The sequence below is a fragment of the Apteryx mantelli genome, chromosome 18, assembly GCF_036417845.1.
Source record: "Apteryx mantelli isolate bAptMan1 chromosome 18, bAptMan1.hap1, whole genome shotgun sequence".
Taxonomy (NCBI): domain Eukaryota; kingdom Metazoa; phylum Chordata; class Aves; order Apterygiformes; family Apterygidae; genus Apteryx; species Apteryx mantelli.
This window is the reverse complement of record NC_089995.1, coordinates 9,410,050-9,430,991: the sequence shown is the minus strand read 5'-3', so window position 1 is coordinate 9,430,991 and position 20,942 is coordinate 9,410,050. Positions and strand designations below refer to the sequence as shown.

General features: G+C 39.4%; 1 protein-coding gene across 1 annotated transcript in view; it reads left to right on the top strand.

Annotated features, from left to right (window-relative positions):
* PREX1 (phosphatidylinositol-3,4,5-trisphosphate dependent Rac exchange factor 1) overlaps positions 1-20,942 on the top strand; it is a 180,869-nt gene that overhangs the window by 142,595 nt on the left and 17,332 nt on the right. The window contains exons 17-26 of the mRNA XM_067308010.1: positions 3,167-3,259; positions 7,767-7,915; positions 10,281-10,366; positions 11,931-12,067; positions 12,512-12,683; positions 14,809-14,996; positions 15,774-15,935; positions 16,505-16,715; positions 18,033-18,291; positions 19,900-20,106. Of these exons, the coding sequence (XP_067164111.1) occupies positions 3,167-3,259; positions 7,767-7,915; positions 10,281-10,366; positions 11,931-12,067; positions 12,512-12,683; positions 14,809-14,996; positions 15,774-15,935; positions 16,505-16,715; positions 18,033-18,291; positions 19,900-20,106 (1,664 nt within the window). The remainder of the gene's footprint in view (positions 1-3,166; positions 3,260-7,766; positions 7,916-10,280; positions 10,367-11,930; positions 12,068-12,511; positions 12,684-14,808; positions 14,997-15,773; positions 15,936-16,504; positions 16,716-18,032; positions 18,292-19,899; positions 20,107-20,942) is intronic.

Below are 20,942 nucleotides of genomic sequence, written 5' to 3'. Positions count from 1 at the left end.
GGAACAAACTGGGAGGTGAAGTGGTGGGAAAATAGGTCTCTTCAAATGAATGCAGTTGAGGACCACAGAAACCATGTGAATTTTGTGTGTGTGTGTGTGTGAAACATTTAGAGCTGTCATTATCTAATAAAACACTGCTCCTTGAGAAATTTTCACCCAACTCAAACTGTTCACATGTGTCTGACAGAGAGGAGTTTACACTGGAGAGCTGTAGTGAAGGCTGTGAGAGAAAGATATAAGTCCTGGATTCCAATGTGAGAAATGGTGCTCTGTCTGTCTCTGCTGCCCCTTTTGCTGCTGATGTCCTCAAGAGTTTAGGCTGAGAGTGGCTGCCTCTGTCTATTTAATCTGAGTGTTAGCAGCAGGTGGGGGAGGCAGCCAGGGGTGAGGTGGATCTGGTTCCTTCACCTTCTTCACTAGGGCAGGCTTGGTGCCCAACCCAAGGCTCTTCATGTACATGCAGTGGGAGGGTTCAGCTAGCGTGGTAAGTGAACCAGACACTAGACCCTCTATGTTAAAGTCTTGCCGTCGTGGCATCAGCATGACCACCAGCAAGATGTATGCGATGCTGGAAGCTATCCTGCAGCTAAGGACCAGCTGGCATCAGACCAAGTTACTTCATGTCTCTGTCATCTTCATCCTCCTGGAAATCTGCCATAGATACTGAGCATTCCCACACCACATGCATTTTCTGATTCCATAATCCCCCTCATACTGGAAAGGGGAGAAGGGAAGAGCTACCAAGCTGGGATCATGACCCACGTGCCAAAATGCTTTGTGGATATAATACATACAGGTGTAACAGACCGTTCTTTGCTAGTTTTTCTTTTCCCCTCCCTCCACCTTCCCCATCTCTTTGCCAAAATTCTCTTTGAATATGTTCTGACTATGTTTGCCCTCTGGTTTTGATTAAACAAGCTTATTTCTCATATGGTTTCATTTTTTAATGTGGTGGTTGTTCAAGATTAAATAGCTGCTGCCTTACGTTCAAAAAGCCCATTGCATTTCAGGGGCACAGAAATAATTATTATACATGGCAAGTAAGTTAATTGCTTTGAGCTCCTTAGGGATGAATGGTGTTCAGCTGTGGAATTGCAAGGTATTACTATTTTATGACAGAGAATGATTCCTAGCCTTCTCCCAAGTATTGCATTACATCAGAATATGATCCATAGTCTCCCTTTTTATAAGAGAGTGTTCCCAGTACAGGAAAATGAGTATACAGGATGTGAGACTTCTTTCTTTACAAAGTAGTGGCAAAGTTCTTAGTGTTGATACACTTGTTTTTTTTTTAATTTGTTTTGATTCTTTGCTTTCAAACAATACCTTTTGCTATACTGAGAAACAGAGGAAGTTAGGTAGGTCATTAAAAATGATGGCATATAAAACATCTTCATGAATAGTCATCGTAGCTGCACCCAAGAGATCATGTAAGTTTGTGTAGCTGCTGGCTTGCTGGTTTGGCAAATCAAAGCCTCCAAACTTTTAAAGATCTTTTTTGCATATGTTTTCACAATCCAACAAAAGAAACTGAACAGTCCCTTCAAATGTAAAATGAGAGTTGGATGTAAGAGCTATCCTAGTAATTTTCTATTTAATCCCAAATGTGAGGTGATAAAAGTATACGTTGTGTTGGTCTGAAACTCATTACACTTGCTATAGTAAAAATAGAACCAGTGATGGATGTACCATTTTGCTAAGCTCTCTTTGTGTTGCATGTGCTTAAATAGCATTGTTTTTGCCAGTATTGTGTTATTTCAGTCTTTTTACCTTCCTGTCCATCATATAATCTGAACATCACCTGATAAGAATTTTTTTCTGTGCAGGTGTATTAAGGTCATGCATTATTTTAACATGGCTGCATGGCTTCTGCAGGAAAGGATGATTCTATTTCTTTTATCCCTTTCTAAAGTGAATTTTTGTAGAAGGACAAAGCTTGTAAGCTGATGACATTGACTTCAATAGAAAAAGGCCAGTATTCTTAAATAGTGTAGGGATCACCAAAATCAAGGGATTAATCCTCTATAATTTTTAATCTCCCAGTGGCATACTAGATTATAGATAGCTTTTCCTTTCAACTCAATTCTGATTTATTAGTTGATTCTTAAATGTTAATGTTAGCTCAAATGCAAGATACCTGGTAGAATTTCCACTTGACCACTTATCAGAGGCCAGACTTGCTTTATTTTTTTAAAATGGGAAGTGAACTGTTGTTAGCTTTTTTTCATTATAGCAGGCCACTAGAAAAGGATGAAATACTTTTTTGCCTTGATTGATATGATTTTAAAAATGTATTTATAAGGCTGAGCCGTGTGACCTCAGTGCAAATAAAAGGAGGCAGATTTCCAGCAGCAAGAGCAGCAATCTTCTGCCAAGCAGAAAAGGTGCAAACTGAGCACAACACACAAATCTTGTGTGTTTTCCCTAATGCAAAGCCTACATGCTTGTTCTCTAGGGGAAGGACCTAGACGTGTCAGAAATCATTCTCTCTTACCAGCAAACTAACTAGGATTTTAACCAGCAGACTAACTACTACAATGTAATTTATGTAGTGTATAGTATTATCTATTAGAAATAGGCCTGAGATCCCCAATTTATCTGAAATTGAGAGCTAGAAAGGAGTCATAGTTTCTTCGTTACTGGGTACATAGGACATATAAATTTGGGGCGGGGAGGGTATCAGAAATGAATGACTAGATTTTGGTCTGTAAGTACTTTCACCAAAGGAAAATACTGAATGTTAACGTATTCTGTAATCTAAAAGTGAAACATCTAATCAAGAATGAGAGTCTAGAAGTTAAAACCAAACTCAAATGAGAAATACAGCAACCATTTCTTTTTAGAGGAAGTGATTAACCATGGGAACAAAATCTTAAGAGAGGGAATAGATTTTTCCCTTCTTAAAGATTGCAGATCACAGTTGGGTAGCTCTCTGGAAACTGTGCTTTAATATAGTAAGGTCTTAGTGCAGAAATAACTAGATGAAATTTTATGGCTAATGTTATGTAGGAGATTCAGATCAAATGACATAATAGCCCCTTTCGGCCTTAAAATTTATGAATCTATGTCGATCATGGCTTGAAGTGAAAAGTCCAATTTCTTAACTCTATCTTTCAGCTAACTTCATATTCATGAAGTATTACACTATGCTCTTTTTATTTTTAAGATTTTACCAGAAGAGGATGACTATGGATTTGACATAGAAGAAAAGAACAAAGCAATTGTGGTGAAGTCAGTTCGACGAGGGTCTTCTGCAGAGGTAAGACTTTCTATTATTTGTAAATATTTTGGTTTTGGTACCTAAGGAAGCAGTAAAATGCTTTGAAAAGGTACAGAAATATCCTTTTAAATTCATTAGTTTTAATTTAAAGGCAGCTAACAGAAAATTGGGAGTTTTCTACAATTTCTCTGGTAACAAACTCCATAAATTGTTAAATGTTTTTGCAGCTTTGGATGACTTCCTTGCTCAATATTTTTGTTAAGTGATAAGACAACAGCAGCATCTCTCCATGATGATAGTGTAGCTCGGGTGCATTAGCAACATAAATCTGAGGGCAGAGGGAAAGCAATCAGCTTGGGATAGCACAAAGAAATACAATGAGAAGCACAGGAGTATTTGAGGGGAAACTGTATTTTTAGATGTGTTTTCTCCTTACATGCATATACTGATTTTGCTCATGAGCCCTGATATTTTTGAAGAGTACTAATCAGCTCTGCAGAATGTATTTACTTTACTTCTTTGAGGCACACAAATGGCCCAAATGTCATACGATCCGAGTACTTCATTATCAGTTATTTATCCATACAAAACCCTTGAGTAGATAACACAGCATTATCCTGTTTTTACAGATATAAGGCACAGACAGACTGGTCTGTTTTTTAAAAGGTATTTAGGTGCCTTTTAATAACTATGAAGATAAGATCAAGGACTAAATGACTTGCCCAAGGTTTCGCAGAAAATTGTGGTAGAGCATGAACAGTATTTCTAATTAGAAGTCCAGGACAACCATTATAGAACTTTGAATGTCCCCATTTGTTTGTGGGTCACTGCTTTTGGCTACATGCAGTTCCTGGGTGACTAGCCCATTGCAAACAGCCGAAGTGGACAGACTGATTTTAACAAGTTGAGAATGTCAAACAGGAGGGTATTTTGAGGTGAAGTTTAATATTAGAATTAAATGATCTTAGTATTCCTGATTCTCATTTGTTTTATGGTCACCAGAGAAACTGATCCTATGCTCTACCTCATGCTCAAAATCAAGAGAGGTTGGCCAAAAATTTTATTAATCTAAACCCCCACTGTAAACTATTGCCTGACAGATAATCCTGCTGTCCTTTCTTTGGCTAGCTGCCTGTAGAATGTCCTTCAAATCTGTTTGTGTTTTAAGACAACAGAAGCACGCAATTTTCCAAGGAATCTTTTTCTAGACCTTCCAAGACAAACTATCTGTGACCATGTGCCCATCTTTTCAACTTGATCTTAAAAATATTGCTGCAGAAAAGAACTAGATCTGCATCTCACTGAACTGGAGGGCTGTCAGCTCATTTTGGGAAGACCTGATGTCCAACAGTGATGCGTTTCATTATATTCTTGAGCTTTTTTAATTGCTTTGTGATACTGCAAAGATATCCAGCATGTGGTTCTGCGTGGCTCAGCAGCTGCAGGCCATTTAGAAATCCTGTGCCTGCTGTCACACTCTCCAGGGACAAAAATTAAGACATGCAGCTTTGCTTCACAGTGTCCATCACAGTGCATTACTTTCATTAGGACTGTTAGACTTTAGGCCAGAATAAGATTCCAGGTCTGCCAATTGAAGTGGAGACAAATCTATTGGTTGCATAGTTTTATTCAAGATTAACACATTGTTTTTGAGTTGGGACTGTCATCTGTTGTCCCTAGTGTACCAGCAACAAAATTGTCATGCACAGGTTGTGGTGGCAAACAGCGTTGAAATTTATGCACGTGCAACAGGGAGCTGTTTGGGTTTTATTCAAAAATCAGAGTTGCCAAGCATTATTTTTTACTATTATTGTCTTTTTTATTTTGATGCTTAGTTAGACACTGTTTTGTGAGCTGTTAGCTTTGCCAGTGTTTCCAAACTGTATCCAAAAGTTGTTGAGAATTGCTGAAGCATCAAATTCCTGTACTGACAGGGTACTCAAATTGCAATTTGGGAATTCTTTTTTTGAGGTGCATGTTCAGCTTCTCAGAATTATGCCTAAGATTTAGAGCATTATCCACCCACTTCCACTTCTGACCTACAATGGTGAGAAGCTCTCAGCCTGGGACTCTCACCTGTAAGAGTTCTGCCCTCCTTGTGCTCCTGTCAGCACCTAGCTGTAATTGTAGCACTGGCTCAGCTCACGTAGAGGGAGGGTCACAAAAAAATCCCATATCAGTGGTTGGTGGATGTGGATTGCTGCAGAGACCCATGCCTAGCCCAAGTTCTTTTGTCTTCAGAAAAATGTCATCTAAACAGTCAATGTCTCCTCAGTTTGTACCTTGTCTTCCTTTCTAAGCCAGTTCACTTATAGGTTAATTATAGCTGGGCTTATTCGCACAAGTTTTGATCCTAGAGCTGATTTATGAATGACACACCCTATCAGAAGGAAGCAACAGTGAAAAAGTTATCCTTTAGGGAGGTGTGGTTGCTGTCTTACTCTGAGCAGCCAACTGACAAGCAGATGTCTGGTGTCTGAACAGAGCATGTTCGACAAACAGCCAGTTGGCCCTTGGCCATGCAGATGAATAGCAAATAGCAAGCTGCTGGCATTTGGGAAAAGGCAGTGGCCTGGATCCAGACAACTGCATTGAGTCGTCATAAGGAGCATCCATTATTCACAAAACGCAAGCTCCGTGACACTGTAGGTCTTTACTCTTCGAGAGACATGCTGCCACATTCTCCTTAGCCTGGTTAGTTCTATCCCACTAAAGTAATAGATTTTTATCTGAAAGTACTAGTTTGTAGGGCTTAATATGGGACAGGGTCCCTCATATATTCATGGATTTAATATGATTATGTGTGCAGGCTGGTGTCTCATATGTACAAACGGTCAGTTATAAATATAAAGAGGACATCAACAGGTAGAGTGATTGCAAGTGTGCAGAGATTTTAGCTAGTGGCACATAAATCAATTGCATGAGCTACATTGAGAAAATCAGCCCTAAAATACAATGACTTTAAAGATATATATTATTATTATTATTATTATTATTATGAAATATAATTGAATGCAAATAGCAGAAACACTTCCATTGAATTATAAACCAAAGTTTATAAAATTCTATCCTAAGTTAAAATGCAGCTGTCTTGTTATTTGTACATATTATCCATGTTATGGATTGTTTTTAACAAAAAAAAAAAAAAAAAAAAAAGGCGGGGGGGCATTATTTCCAGGCACACAAGAGGATGTTATGAACTGTGGAGAGCTTGAGAACTAAACTAAGGAGAGCACTTTATAGCTTCTCCTGTTAATAGCTTTGATTTGAGCTAAAAAGCATAGATTTTGTAGGTAAACCCACCTCTGACATTCAGACCACAGAATATATATAAGAAAAGCCAAGCCAAGTATCAGCAAAGTCACCCCGTCTTTCCAGTGCTATACTTCCAGATTCACTTTTGCCACAGGTCGAAGTTTTATATCTGGGATGAGATCTATGCAGTAATGTTTAGACCTCCTTTTTCTAAGTCAAGAAATTTGTCCATGGATTCCAGACAGAACAGGAAAACTGCTTGTGGTCAAGACTGTAGTCACATTTAGAAAAAAGCCCAACTGCTGGAGAAGACACTGTTCTCTAAAGAAGCAAAAAGTAACCAATAAATACTGACTCCTAGGGAAGGACCACAGAAACTCTGCTTTGATTTTACCTAAGAGGACATCTTGGTAACAGGCTGAGTTCAAACTCAAATGAATCATTTCTTTTTCAGTTACATATTCAAGATGAAACACTTGAACGAAATTAGACCTTGAAGTAATAGGAAATAATCCTAATCTGGCAAGGGTGAACAATTGGGCCCATAGATTTTTTTTTCTTTTTAATCCATTAAAAGGAATTTGATATTTCTTTGATATCCTAACACTTAGTCAAGGTGCTGTTATGTCCCATTTTAACTAGTATTAATTGTTAAGAAGTCTATTAAGGGTTATTGTCCAGTGGGTAGAATAGGAGACCTGGGTTCTGTTGCTGTGCAGCCTCTGACTTCCTCTGACCATGGCCAAATAACTAAAGTTACATGAGTTAACTAAAGTTAGACACTGAAATGAAAGTGTTCTGGCTTTTTGAGATGATGAAAAGCCAATACCTTGCTTAGAGCAGAGGCAGGTTTTTACCACCACTTAACAACAGGTTACATTTGGTTATCTGACTAGGTATGGATTAATTTTGCATGGCTAGTGACTAAAACCTATGTTCTTGGCTCCTTGTGCCCCACCTGTAAGTTGTGGGAAGTTCCACTTCTGTATTTCACTGGGTAGCGCAGCTAGTCTGAAGCCGCATGTTAAAAAAATGTAGCAGAAAACTACAAAGTACAATGCATCTGTGAGATGGCATATCTATACAGATATTGGTGAAATCTTTTGTTTTGTAAATACAGATGACTTTTAAGGGTGAATGACATGATTCTATGACCCAATACAGTATTCCATGTCACAGTGATCCTAGGATCTTCCCTGGTAGGGAGCAGTTGAACGTCTCAAAGCACACCTTTGTAGCAGAGACCCTGCTGCCGATCTGAAGTTTCCTGTGGCGTTTGTTTCGTCTGCAGATGGCTGGCCTGCAGACAGGAAGGAAGATCTATTCCATCAATGAGGACCTAATATTCCTACGCCCATTTTCAGAAGTGGAAACCATCTTAAACCAGTCTTTCTGCTCACGAAGGCCGCTTAGACTTCTGGTAGCCACCAAATCCAAAGAGTAAGTGCCAAGATGACGGACAGAAGTTTATCTAGAAACTTCAATTTTTTTTCTACTGTTTGTAGTGAGAACTGTGTGAACACTTTACCATGCAGAAGCTGCAGTTTAATAGGAAAAAAACTGAGATAAATGAAATAGATGCAAGAGTCACAGATCATTCTCAGTGATGATGCTTGTGTCTCTAAAACAGGATGGAATGTATTTTCTTCATACTGCAGTTAACTTTTGACCTCTTTGTGCACAAATAGAACTGAATCACCAGAATTGTTATGCTATCGTAGTCATTCAGACTCTAGTATCTGTTCGAGGGAAGGCGATTCCCACCCCATTAGAGTTTGGCTTATTTTTGGCACTTTTATATGGCACTGACCATATCAGTCCATACAGTCTTTCAATCCACTATGGTATCTCAAAGTTAGGCTTGGTCCTGTTAAGGTCTCATTAATTATTAGATTCTGTAATCCCAGAATTTTGAACTTGCCTGGAAATGGAAACCAATATAGACATAAATGTCATAGAAAGTTTTTGTCCTGTGTTATTCACTTACAGATTTAATAAATTCAGAAGTGCCAAATTTTAATTAACAAACAGAATTTCCCATCTGTTGCACCAGAATGTCACAGACCAAAAGCAGGATATTGGTCCAGGTACTTGCAGGGCGTGCACGCACTTGCTAACGCTCACCATCTCTGCTCACTGAAGTTTCATCTGGTTTAAAACATCCTGCTTGAAATGAAAAGGCCTGCAGACCACAAGACTTTCAGGTCTGTAGAGGCTTGCAAACACATAGCAGAATTCAATTCTTTTAGTTAACACTTATAAGGGTGTTGCTTGGTATATTTTCACTCTGTAAACACATAGTGTTTGCTCCATGTTTTACATGGAGTATTCACTGAACCTGAGCTTTGAGTCTGTCTTCAGACAAGAGCTCGCCCATCATATATTCATCTTCCTGACACTCTGCATCAAAACCATGTTTTGCAGCTGTCTTTAGTTTTAAATTTCCACAAGCTGAGATAATATTCCATATAGAAACACAGTCTGCCAAAACTGATCATGGAGAAGTAAAGTCTTAGCTCAGGATCACTCTCTTGCTTATTGTTTGCTTGTTTGCTCTTTGTGTCACTTTAACATTGCTTTAATATCATTTAGAGTAGAGTAAATTATACTGAATTCCTTCTAAACCCTGTAAAGCACAAACTTGCACGGTTTTACTACACAAGGTAAAGTAACTCTGTCTTGCACACGTGGATATGTTGACTCAGAACTCTACTTCTTGCAGATAGTACACTTTAACTCAGTGATTATTAGAATCTAATTCCACATTAAAAATTGCTAGAATGGCTTCTTACAGAAGCATCAGCCCAATTGCTTGAGTATGGATGTCTGTCTTAAAATTCACAGTCCCAACTAGCATCAATGTTGGGAAATCCATCTTCCATCTCCTAAAGCCTAATAAGTGGATTGATTTGCCTGTGGGCCTAACCTTAGGGAAGTTATAAAGGATGGAAAATATGAAGAAAGTCTGCGTTGCTGCTGCCCAAGTTCTGTCAGTCTTTTTGATATTTGAAATAATTCTTTGAAGTTGTCATTTCAGCAATAAAGTATTAAAAATTATAACCTGCAGAAGCAGTAGCTGAAGTGGTAAATTAGATCCTGATGACCACATTGCTATTTGGGATTAGCACCTCCTTCATTGGCTTCTTCACGTACATTTTTAAAGGAATCTTTTCACTGCACTGTGTGCTGGGGAGTGTAGGGCTGCAGCACTCTGTCCAGTTTTCTGTGCTGCACTTCAGGAAAGACTGATTAGAGACCAGGGGACAGTAATAGTAGTAGTAGTAATAATAATAATAATAATAATAATAATAATAATAATGGTCTGTGGTCTAGAAAACATGACTTGTGAACAAAGATTGAAGGGCTGAGGTTACTAAGCCTAAAGAAGAGAAGACAGTAACATGCAAGTACAGGAAAGGCTGCTGCAAAAGTTCTCTTCCTTCTGTGTACCATGAACAGGACAAATAGGGCTTTAATTGGTACAAGGAAGATTCAGATTAGACATTTGGAGAAACATTCTAACAAGTAGTGAAAACAGATTGCCAGAAACGTTGTGGAATCTTTATAGGTCTTTAAAAATAGGTTAAAGAGACATCTAGATACAGCTGTTTCTGCCTTGGAGAATGGAGATGGACTGGATGGTTTTTTCAGACTCCTTTATTTGTTATTTATTTGCAAACTGTGTGAGTGTTTTCTTTGATCCAAAACACAGTTGTGAATGCCAGAAAAAGACATTGTTAGAATTGCTCAGAGCTCTGGCAGTGTAACAAAATGCTACTTTCTTTTCTCCTTGATTTTCCTGCAGGATTATTAAAATCCCAGATTGTCCTGAAGCACTTTGCTTTCAGATACGGGGAGTAGCACCACCATATGTTCATGCGGTAGGAAGAGGTAAGCAGGGAGACTGCGGTATAGTTAAGGTTGGAGTACAGCTAAATATACGTATGTATGTGTGTGTGGTGTATGTTGGAGCAAGATTCAAGTTTCATTGTCAAACTAGTTCTAAACAAGTTCTGACAACTTATTTTAATAACCGTAATGCCTAGGAACCCCTATCATAGACAAAAATCCCACTCAAATATAAAAACATAGAACAAAGAGGTGGTTCCTGCCTCAGAACATTTAAAATCTAAATACAATCTAAGAAGATTGTTTCATGATAATAAGCTGAGTGTTGGTCACTATCTCATCAACACAAACCAGGAGTAACTTAGTTCTACCGTAGAAGAAATTTGCTAGCATTGCAGTCCACAGAACTGCAGAACAGCTCTTGAGGAAGCACTGTCACTTGAGCTCTTCCAACTTCGAAACACACCTCCATAGTGATTCTAACCTGGTTGCTTTGTAAGACCACTAAGATATAGCTTACAGCCACAGGGAGTCAAAAGTTAAAACTAAGGTGGCTGGGAAAAATTCAAGGCATGATTCTGCCTGTTACTTCCTCAATTTGTTGCCGGTGGTCAAGATAGAGGCAAACTGTTTGGTCCTTTTAAAGGAGAAAACAGTTTGCCAGAGATAGTTACCAGTTCTGTAACTGAAATGCAAACTGAGCTCCAAATAAAGCACAGCTTTTACCCTTACTTTCAGAAAATGCAGAAATTATGACCTCTTGGCTGTGTACCACTTCCTTCCTTCAGTATAATACATGCGATAATATATATATAGTGTAGCTAGAATACAGAAAACAGTCAACACTCGAATGCACCTAGCAACATGCTCAGGGAGGCACATTAATACACCCTTTCATATCAGCACCTGTAATCACTTTTTAACAAACTAAAGAGTGCAAACTGGAAATGCCAGCAAAACGATTTCCTTTTTCAGGGCTTTTTTAGCAAAGGCCAGATTGTATTTGGGATAAAACTGTATGAATTTTAAATTATGGTGCCTTTAAAAGTTAATCACCTTAACTGTAGATTTCTAGGAGCTGGATTTGGATCTGAATCTTGTTCATATGAATCCGGAGTAAATCCACTGAAGCTGATTACTTTGCTCTATGCTTACTCTAGTTTTAAGTACATCATAATCTCATTGTTAGACCCTGGCAAATTGCGTAGCAGGTAAGTATTCTGCATCTTTCCAATGCAACAAGTTGAAACATATATAACTGTTTATATGTAAGTAGGCCTAAGCTAACATAAATATAAGGCTAGAAGGACCATCTAAGATTCCCAAATGATTTCCCGCAGGAATTTCAATTCATAGCATAAATGTATTCAGATCTAGGGGGGGCTCTGTTTTTCCCAGCACTACTGAAAATAAGAAGGATTGATACACGATGTTTTCCTCATTCAACAAAGCTCTCCTAGGATAAGTAATTAGCAAAACCACGACAGCACTATGAACTAACTTTTCTTCCTACTCTTCTTAACCAGAACCCTTTGTAACCTTTCCAGTGTTCCCTTCCATGGTCAGATGGCTTCACCTCCTGGATCCTCTCTTTTTTCTTTTTCAGGATCTGAGGCTGCAGCTGTAGGCCTTCATCCAGGGCAGTGTATTTTGAAAGTTAATGGGAATAATGCAACACATGCAAATTATATTGAAGTTCTGGAGCACTTTACAGCATACAGGACCAGACAACAGGAAGCCCTGGTATGAACACGAGGCCTTAAAGGAAATATATTAATTCCTCCCCTTCTTCCATTTCTGATGCTCCCTAATTATTCAGAAAAGCAACTTAAATCTGTTTCAACTTATTTACTCCTGTACCAAGGTTCTGATGTAATTAAGGGAGTAGATAACAGTAAAACCCTATAATTGGCTATAATTGCAAAATATCTACAAATAACACATAGGCCAATTCATATACTACATAGACTACTACATATTATTAACTATTGCTAAAACTAAAAGTGCACCCAGATATGGATATAGATTTTATACACTTCGAAATTCAGAGGAAGGCTGGGGGAATGCTGGTATTTCAGCCAGCTTAGAAGATATAAAATTGACATCCAGGTTTACGTTTGTAGTACAAACCTAGAGCGATCAAGCATTTTTACTGAGGTCATAGTTCAAGTCCATATCTTTTGAAAGGGATTGTACCAGTGGGTGTACAGAACACATGAAGATGCTGAGGAGGACAGAGGTCAGCAATCCACATCCAGTGCCTATCTGAATGGCGGTCATCCCGGGTCCAGCAAAGAAGACTCTTCGCTGGAAGGAGGTGCAGAATTGGATCCCCTACAGAATAGCCAACAGGAATCAGGTAAAGATTCTCATGGGGGACAGAAACCTAGGGAAGTCAGATGCTTTCAAATCAGAAGGAAGGAAAACTGCAGTAGAAATATGAAATATAATTATTATTGTGGAAAATCTCTTGTTTCAGCAAAGCTCTGTAATGAAGTCTGCCAGAGGAAGTAGACTCACACTGCAGTTCATTTAGGAGAAACCAAAACTGAGATACCTATAGAAATCATACGCCTGTGACCCTGAAGAGGCATGTGCTCTGCTCTGAACAGAAGAGAAAACAGAAATTCACTGTGTATTCTTAGATATCTGTTTCCTGCTAGTGCCTTAGAGAATCTTTATAAGTATCAACATCATTTATTATGTAGGTAGAGGAAAAAAACTCTTGGTACATCTACTTTTATTGGCTGTAATAGCCCCAGTCCTGCAGTAAATGACTAGGGTCTTGCATGCTGAGAAGGCATGTACTAATTGGAGTTATTTAGTTGATAGCTTTGACGTCAAGCCACAGACCAGTATAATTACACAGTGTCTGAGAGCTAGGTTAACATATACCACACTGAAAATTCATTTTCATGGAACAAAGCTGTCCCCTGTGCCATGTGTAGTAATTGATGTGCTCTTACGCATTAGGCTACTAAATAAGGGAGACTGCCACGTAGAACCAGGGACCAGTGGATATCGTTAGCAAGCCTTCACATAGTTAGCGAAGTGACAAAAACAGGCAAAAATGGTGACAAAGGAGGGTCCTCCTGTGGACACTATTTGGCATGTCAGCTGTGTGGTTACTACTACCAGCTATCCCAAACTACTGCAGTGCTTAGTCTTACCATAAATTCTAAACAAAGCCAAGAAAACTGTGAGCGCATGTCTGGGTTGGCACAGTTTAGCTTGTGAGAGGCAAATGTAGACAACCCAGCTCACATGTACTAATATTCTAATTTACTTTTCCTGCAGCGGAACTGTATTTGCCTGAGTGAGAGTATATACACACACTGGCAAAACTAGGGTTCTAGCAAGAAACAGACTGGATATACTGTCTTCTGCAAACACTGTTAGCACTTTTTAGCTTGTTATGCCTTAAAAGAGCAAAGAAATCCCATCCTTTCTGATCTTTACAAGAGAGCCAGTGTCTGGAATAGCTCAGGAATACCTCTGGTAGCCCTTGCAAACCAGGAGGTTAGAGGGAACGGCAGCTGGAGAGGGAGGATCTGTGAGTAACTAGCTAGAACAAGATATGTTTTCTGTGATTAAGTACTCCACCATTTAAAATGACTTTGCTGATCTGGAGCATGTTTTTGGAGCATTTTACCACTGTGTCAGCAAAATGTGTGAGTGTACTTCCTCCAACTTAGAAAAGTGTAACTCGTGATTGACTTTCATGTTTAGAGCTTACTAGGAAGAGTAGATTTTAGGAGAGAATATTGAAACCAGATTCATTTCAAAGGACTGAGCCTGGCTCTCAGAACACCATTGGCAACTTCTCTAGGACCTACATGAATCCCATGTAAGCCTTGGTGAGCTGCTAAGCTAATGGCCAAACTGCAGCTCCACAGCAGAATAGCAGGAGCAGTACCCTGGTAGAGGCAGGTAAGCAGTCCTCTGGCAGATCTCATTCTGACTGGAGCTTCAAGCCATTCTCTGGTGACAGTAGCATTGTCTGTGTGCAAAAATGTTATCTCCTCCTCCCATCTCACTTTTGTATCTACATGTAAAATGCATCTGGAGGACACCCTACAGCTTGGACAGAAAAGCGGCAAGTCTTCCAGAGGGTGGTTTGCCAACAACAAGACTCTGAGATTAACATACTTCACTTCTCTTTGAGAGTTTCTGCTGGGAACTGTGTATTTGAATGCTAAACAGAACTAAAAGTGGTGTCCTGTGCATAGAAGTGTGCATACATGCATACAAGAATATCAGAATATGGACTGGAGCACGTGGATTGTCTCCTGTCACTGCCTCCAGCAGTGCCCAACAGCAAATGTCTTCCTCAGAAGACTCTCCCAGTCTCTAGCAGTTTGTGGTTCAGAGACTTCTTGAGCCAAAGGTGGTGTCTTTGCAATTAATACCTCTCAACAGATTTCTCTTCCATATGCATGCTTCTATGCACGTGTGCTGCCTCTAATGACTTGTTTTGGTTTCAGGCCAAATACCGCAGGCCATCAGCTCTCCACTGATCATTAGTGAAGAAACACCTCTCATTAGCCTGACTGTGGATAACACCCACCTGGAGCATGGCGTGGTGTACGAATACGTCAGCAGTGCAGGAATCAAATCCTTTGTCCTAGAGAAAATTGTAGAACCGAAAGGTTGCTTCAATCTCACTGCAAAGGTACCAGACATCATACATTGCCAGCTTCATTCCTAAACAGAACAGGGAGGCCAGTAATCTCAGCATTCCCCTGGTGCTTGGCTTAGCACTTCTGATGAGGAAGCACCTGCTCTTCTCAATCCTGCCTGGAGTTTTCTTAACTAGAATGCATCCAGTTATAACAGCTTTTTCTTGGTATGGGCAAGTCAGCGAATGCTTGGAGGATTTTAGACGTTAGGGGCCCGAAGGGGGCCCCCTGCTGTGGAACACTCCCTTTTTCCTGTCTGGTGAAGCATTCTTTGCTGATACTCAAGGTTAATCTTCTCAGGCAAGAATTGCTTTACCTTGGAAAAAAATTCTAGCAGCTTTTTCCCATCTGATGGGCTGGGTGGGTCGTTAAAGGAAACGGATAAAACTGCTGCTATCAGAAACCAGCAACGCTTAGTATTTTGGTTCAGATGTGCACAATAATGAGATAATAGTAAATGTTTCCGTCACATCCCAGTAACATTATTGTTATGTCCCATGAAAGGGAAAGCATGTCAGAGCAGGTAACTTTGACAGTGCACAGTGGCTATTTTGAGCCATGTCAGTTATTCTGAAAATTTCTGAGAAATATTTTGTGAATCTGAGGTTAGAAATGATAATGGTTCCCAGGTGGTAATAAAGGCAACTTGTTCTGAAGGCAGCTTTATTCATCCATGTCAATATACGGGCTTTATGGTTTATTCAGTGGAAGAAAACTGCATTTTCGCTCACTGCCAAGTCTTTTATCATTGACTCTGTCTTCTCATTTAGATTTTAGAGGCCTTTGCTGCAGAGGACAATCACTTCGTAAGGAATTGCAAAAGGCTTATATCCCTAAGCAGTGCTGTGGCCACCATGCCCCAGTATGAATTCCGGCAAATCTGTGACACTAAGCTGGAAAGCATTAGCAGAAGGCTCGCAAACTACCAAGAGGTACAACGTTACTAGTTATTGGTGAAGTCTCAAGACAATACTTCATTGTGATGACTGGGTCTTGGTATTCTTTATTTATGAATCTGAACTGCTTTAGAGGTAGGTGTCCTAGTGGCATGAAGACAGCTCTGCAAGTTAATTAGATAGCAAGTTGTGAGGGGAAAGGAACTTATTTGTAAAGCACTCCTTTCAGCTTGTCAGAGCTGAGTTGGAACATATTATTGCAGGTCCATCTCCACCTTATGAGTGAATAAATGTGGCCACAAAGTAATGATAAGTGTCTGATTTGTAGAACTAATATGAGCTTTAGTACAGTGTCTAATAGTGGAAGTTAACTAAACATGCTCTTTTGTGCAATTATGTGAGTTGTTTGAAAAGATGCCCCTAGAAAGTAGTTAATTGTTTTCATTTGTTGTTTTATGAGCATTTTTTCTTGGAAAGTGTTATTTCAGCTGCAGCAGAAATCATATGATTCTGGAATAGGAGACTGGCAGGAAGAAAAAAGGATTGTCTATGTTGCATCATAAATTTTTGCAAGTGAAGTAGCACGTTTGCTTTATTTCTCCCAGTTTGCAGATGAATTGAAGACAAAGGTGAGCCCAGCCTTCAAACAAGCCATCATGGAACCACATTCCCTTAACAGCATGGATTTCTGCCCCACCAACTGCCATGTGAACCTCATGGAGGTGTCTTACCCCAAAAACACTACCTCAGCAGGGAGGTCGTTCAGCATTCGCATTGGACGGAAACCTTCTATTATTGGTCTTGATCCAGAACAAGGTGCTAATTCATTTTCAAAACATACTGGTATTATCTTCGTAGAAAGCTGTGTCTTTCTAACTGCTCAAAAAGTTGTGAAGAAACACAGCCTTGCCAATACCCTTTTTTCTAGTAAAATGATAAGCAGGTTGCACTGTAAAATATTAAGGCCTTTATGGATAGAGAGGCTTCAGGTCAAACATTTTTACCAGCTAAGCAGTGTGGTTATCTCATAGTAACTAAGTGTCCTGTTTGGACTTTGTAGAACTGACTTATTGACTAAAAGAAAAGTAATGAGGGCTAGTAATAGTGCTAGAAAAACTAGTTTCATACTATGAAGAGAGGTGGTATTCAGGTGGAAAGTCATAGTCAATCAGATTGTAGTGCTGTTACCTTTAGTTATCACTAAATAAATTCCACTTATTTGAGCTAGGAGTCTCTACTCTGTCAAGGGGATCTATTTTGTGATAAATGGCCACTACATAGCATTTGTCCTACAAGCTGAATATTTGAGTTCCAACATTTCATCATCATAGTCTCACATAATACACTTCTGATTCATTGTCTGGCAAGGTCAGAGTGCAGGAATGTTTGGAACGGACACATGGAAATGTAGACGAACCAATGTACTCAGGAATAGTGTTGACCGTGTTCAAAACAAAGTCAATAAAGAAACCCTGCTCACTTAAAAATGTTAAAAATCCATAGTATTTTTAATGTGATCTGAGGTGGATAAGAAAGTACCATAGACTCGCTGTCAGCATTTCTAAATGAAAAAGGATTTTATTTATCTTAAAGACATAATCCCATTTCTTTTATATATGTAAACATATATTTAATAGTGTTTAGTTTTTATATATATGTAATAGGTTTTATATAGAGAAAAAATATATAGTTGTGTGTGCTTGTGTGTGTGTGTGTGTGTGTGAGAGAGAGAGAGAGAGAATGAATGACTGTAAAGCTAGAATAATAATACTAACCAATTCCTGAGAGCCTAAATTCATTAACATTTCAACAAATGCTTTTAGATACTCATATAGTCAATATCAATAGTATATGGGTGGACACCGGCTATCATTACTTCCATAACTTCACCTGTTTCTGGACTGCAGTAACTTAAAATATTCAGTTGGCTTGCAAGGAAAGAATTTTTTTTTTTTTAAAAACAAACACTTTTGTCATAGAATGTGATCTTACAAAATAATTGTGGGGAATTTTCTTTATGAGTACATTAATTCCATTCCTATTAAAAGTTCACCCATCCCAAACTATCACTATTGGGATGGAGTGCAGAAAGGCATGAGAGCCATACTAACTAGACCCTTCAATGTTTAGTAGGTACCTTAAATCCAATCTCATACACTCAACATTGCATCACCACTATGGCTGCACCGTCCTGGAGATGCCTGGCCCCTGAAGATGGAGATCTTGATGGCAGCTTTGGCCAGCAGAATGGAGGAACAAGTCAGGAGGAAAGGGGACTCAGTTTTCTGCTGAAACAGGAAGACCGGGAGATACAGGACTCCTACTTGCACCTCTTTAACAAACTTGACATTGCAGTGAAGGAAATGAAGCAATATGTCATTCAGATAAATAAGTGAGTAGAGAATCCAGTATGTACTGCAGAGAACAATTCTTACAAAATGGAGGCTTTACCCCCCGGAAAATACATTGTGCCTATCAGCAGTGATTGTTATACTCTGTTATATTTGCCCATTTATACACACACTTGCCTTAGTGCTCCTTGCTAGCTGTGAAATGTCAGACCTCCTCTTCTGCAGATCCACTAGTGTATATATAATTGTCATTTGCTCCTAAAACTCTACCTGAATTCAACAGCCACCATTCTGCTTCTTCATGTATGCTATATTCTAATATAATAATCTGTTTGCTGCCAATAGTGGTTTTGGAACTCCATATAGACAGAGTCCCTAGCCTTGAGATATTTTCTACGATAAGGCCAACTAAGCAAAACTTGTGAGTTGAGGCAGCTTTCTGTTTGGGACCTACTTTTTCCCTTCCCCTTTCAGTCTTTTTCTTTTTGCCATCATGCATCTCCTAGGAGTAGTAATGAAGGATTTGAGTAATGGGTCTGGTAGGCAAATACTGCGGTGCAACATAGAAGAAGACAGAGCAATGAGAGGAGAGGAAGGAGGCAAAAGTGTGATGGGAGTAAAGGTGATAGACAAAGAAATCAATGACATAGGAAGGCTTATGTCCCAGGCTTGGGAATCAAGCTAATGTCTTCTCTTTTATGAGGGACCAATGAAGCATGCCCTACTGTGGAACTGGGAGATGTTTTCATTCTACAGTGAACAACAGGAAGGGTTCAGTCTTTGCCTTTTATCTGTATTTGTCTGAGCTTTAACCACTGGAGCAATCTTTGGTAGATCAAGTGAAAAAGACTCTTAGTAAACAAGGTTGTAGTTTGGCAAATACAGGATATGCACAGAAATCTGTAAGGATTTCAGCCTGACTCAGAAGAATGAGACTAATTCAAAGAATTAGAAAATGTTGACTAAAAGCATCCCACCACTGGTCAGTGACGAGCAGATTTATGATGTATACTTTGTGGGTTTAGGGGTGCTGGTTAGTGTCTAAAAAAAACTTAGTAGGTTACTAGGAGGAGATGGCAAGTGGAAGCAGGAATATTTGTACACAATAATTTATTTTAGCAAATAATTACACTTATTTTCCAAGACATATGTTGCAGAAAAATTTGGGTGGCCTTCTGCTTCTACTGTACTGCTAGAGGTTTACTTTGCATTTTTTTTCATCCCAAATTCAGCATTAAAAGGGGAGTCTGAAAATCATATACAAAATTGAGCTGAACTTGTTAAAGAGAGTGGCTTTGCTTTAACCCACCTGGGTTGGGAGTTTTTGGTTTTGTTTTGAGGCAGAGAGGGGGGCTAGATCAATTTTGTGTGGATAAACCGGTCACAACCTTATCCTCTTAGCCAAGTTTAATATTACACTTAGAGGTACGAACAACTGGAAAATTGACCTTTTATGATTTTAGATTAATGAATTTCCGTGAACTACTGTCAGAGCTCACAACTTTACATAGCTGTAGTCTATGTACAGTTCAAATACTGGCAAGTTTGCTTTTGATTTCATGTATCTGAATTCCAATCATAGTCATGATACTTAGTTTTCGAGGTTACCCACCAGTCACTTAGAGCAGCATGATGTTTCACTTTTGCAGACTTTTGTCCACCATAACAGAACCTACAGAAGGTGATGCGTGTGAGCCTCCATCCACGGAGGAGACGTCTCCACCTTCCCTGGGAACAGAAGAGAGTGATACTGACAAAGCTGAGCATGGTGGCATCAAGAAGGTTTGCTTCAAAGTTTCTGAGGAGGACCAAGAAGATTCTGGACATGACACAATGAGTTTCAGAGACTCCTACAGGTTAGTCCAGAGATAGATGTGTCTCTTTCACCTTACTAAATAGTATTTTGAAGTTCTAATCCAGGTATGGATTCACCAAATAGGAGGGCCAATCAGGCAATAGCTGGTTCCCCTTGCCCAAAATCACACAGTTGTCACATGAACTCCTGCTAAAGTTATGCAGTAGTACCTGCAACTCTTCCCTCTTCTTTCTGTCTCATTTTGTCTCAATGTTATAGTAGTAGACAGCAAAGTAATAGACCGGGATTCTTTTCTCAGCGGATTACCCACTATTTACACCAGGAGGTATATCTTGCATGACTAAAATGTCAGGTATCAGTCTGAAGTTTCCAAAGTGTGGTGCATGTACATGAATGTGGTGCATTTCTCACCAGTTGGACTCCATGTGGTCTCAATCTGAACAGGTTTTGAAGGTTGCATTGCATGAGAAGCAAACGAAGAGCACTAGACTGTCAGCCTTGACACAAGCGTGCGTCTGGTGCTGTGCCACGAGAATAACCACTCTCTCTGTGTGGCTCTGCACTGAGAAGTGATGAATTGCCATGTGACTTCTCCTAGCAGAGAGGAGGTCCCGACTTCTCAAAAGTGCATCTACATTCCTGTTATTAGTATTTTGTTAGGGCTTTTCTGTTACTAAGAATTTTCCTATTCTTGGGAAAGTTATGGGAACAGAGTTATATGTTAAACGAGATTGCTGCGCTTGCCTTATTTAACCACAGCATCTAGAATTCTCTGTTTGGGCTCTCTCCCTCATTCTGAACCATGCTGCTCACATAAGGCTTTATATCACAATGAACAGTACAGTAGTAGAAAGCACCAAAACACCAGCAGAGCTT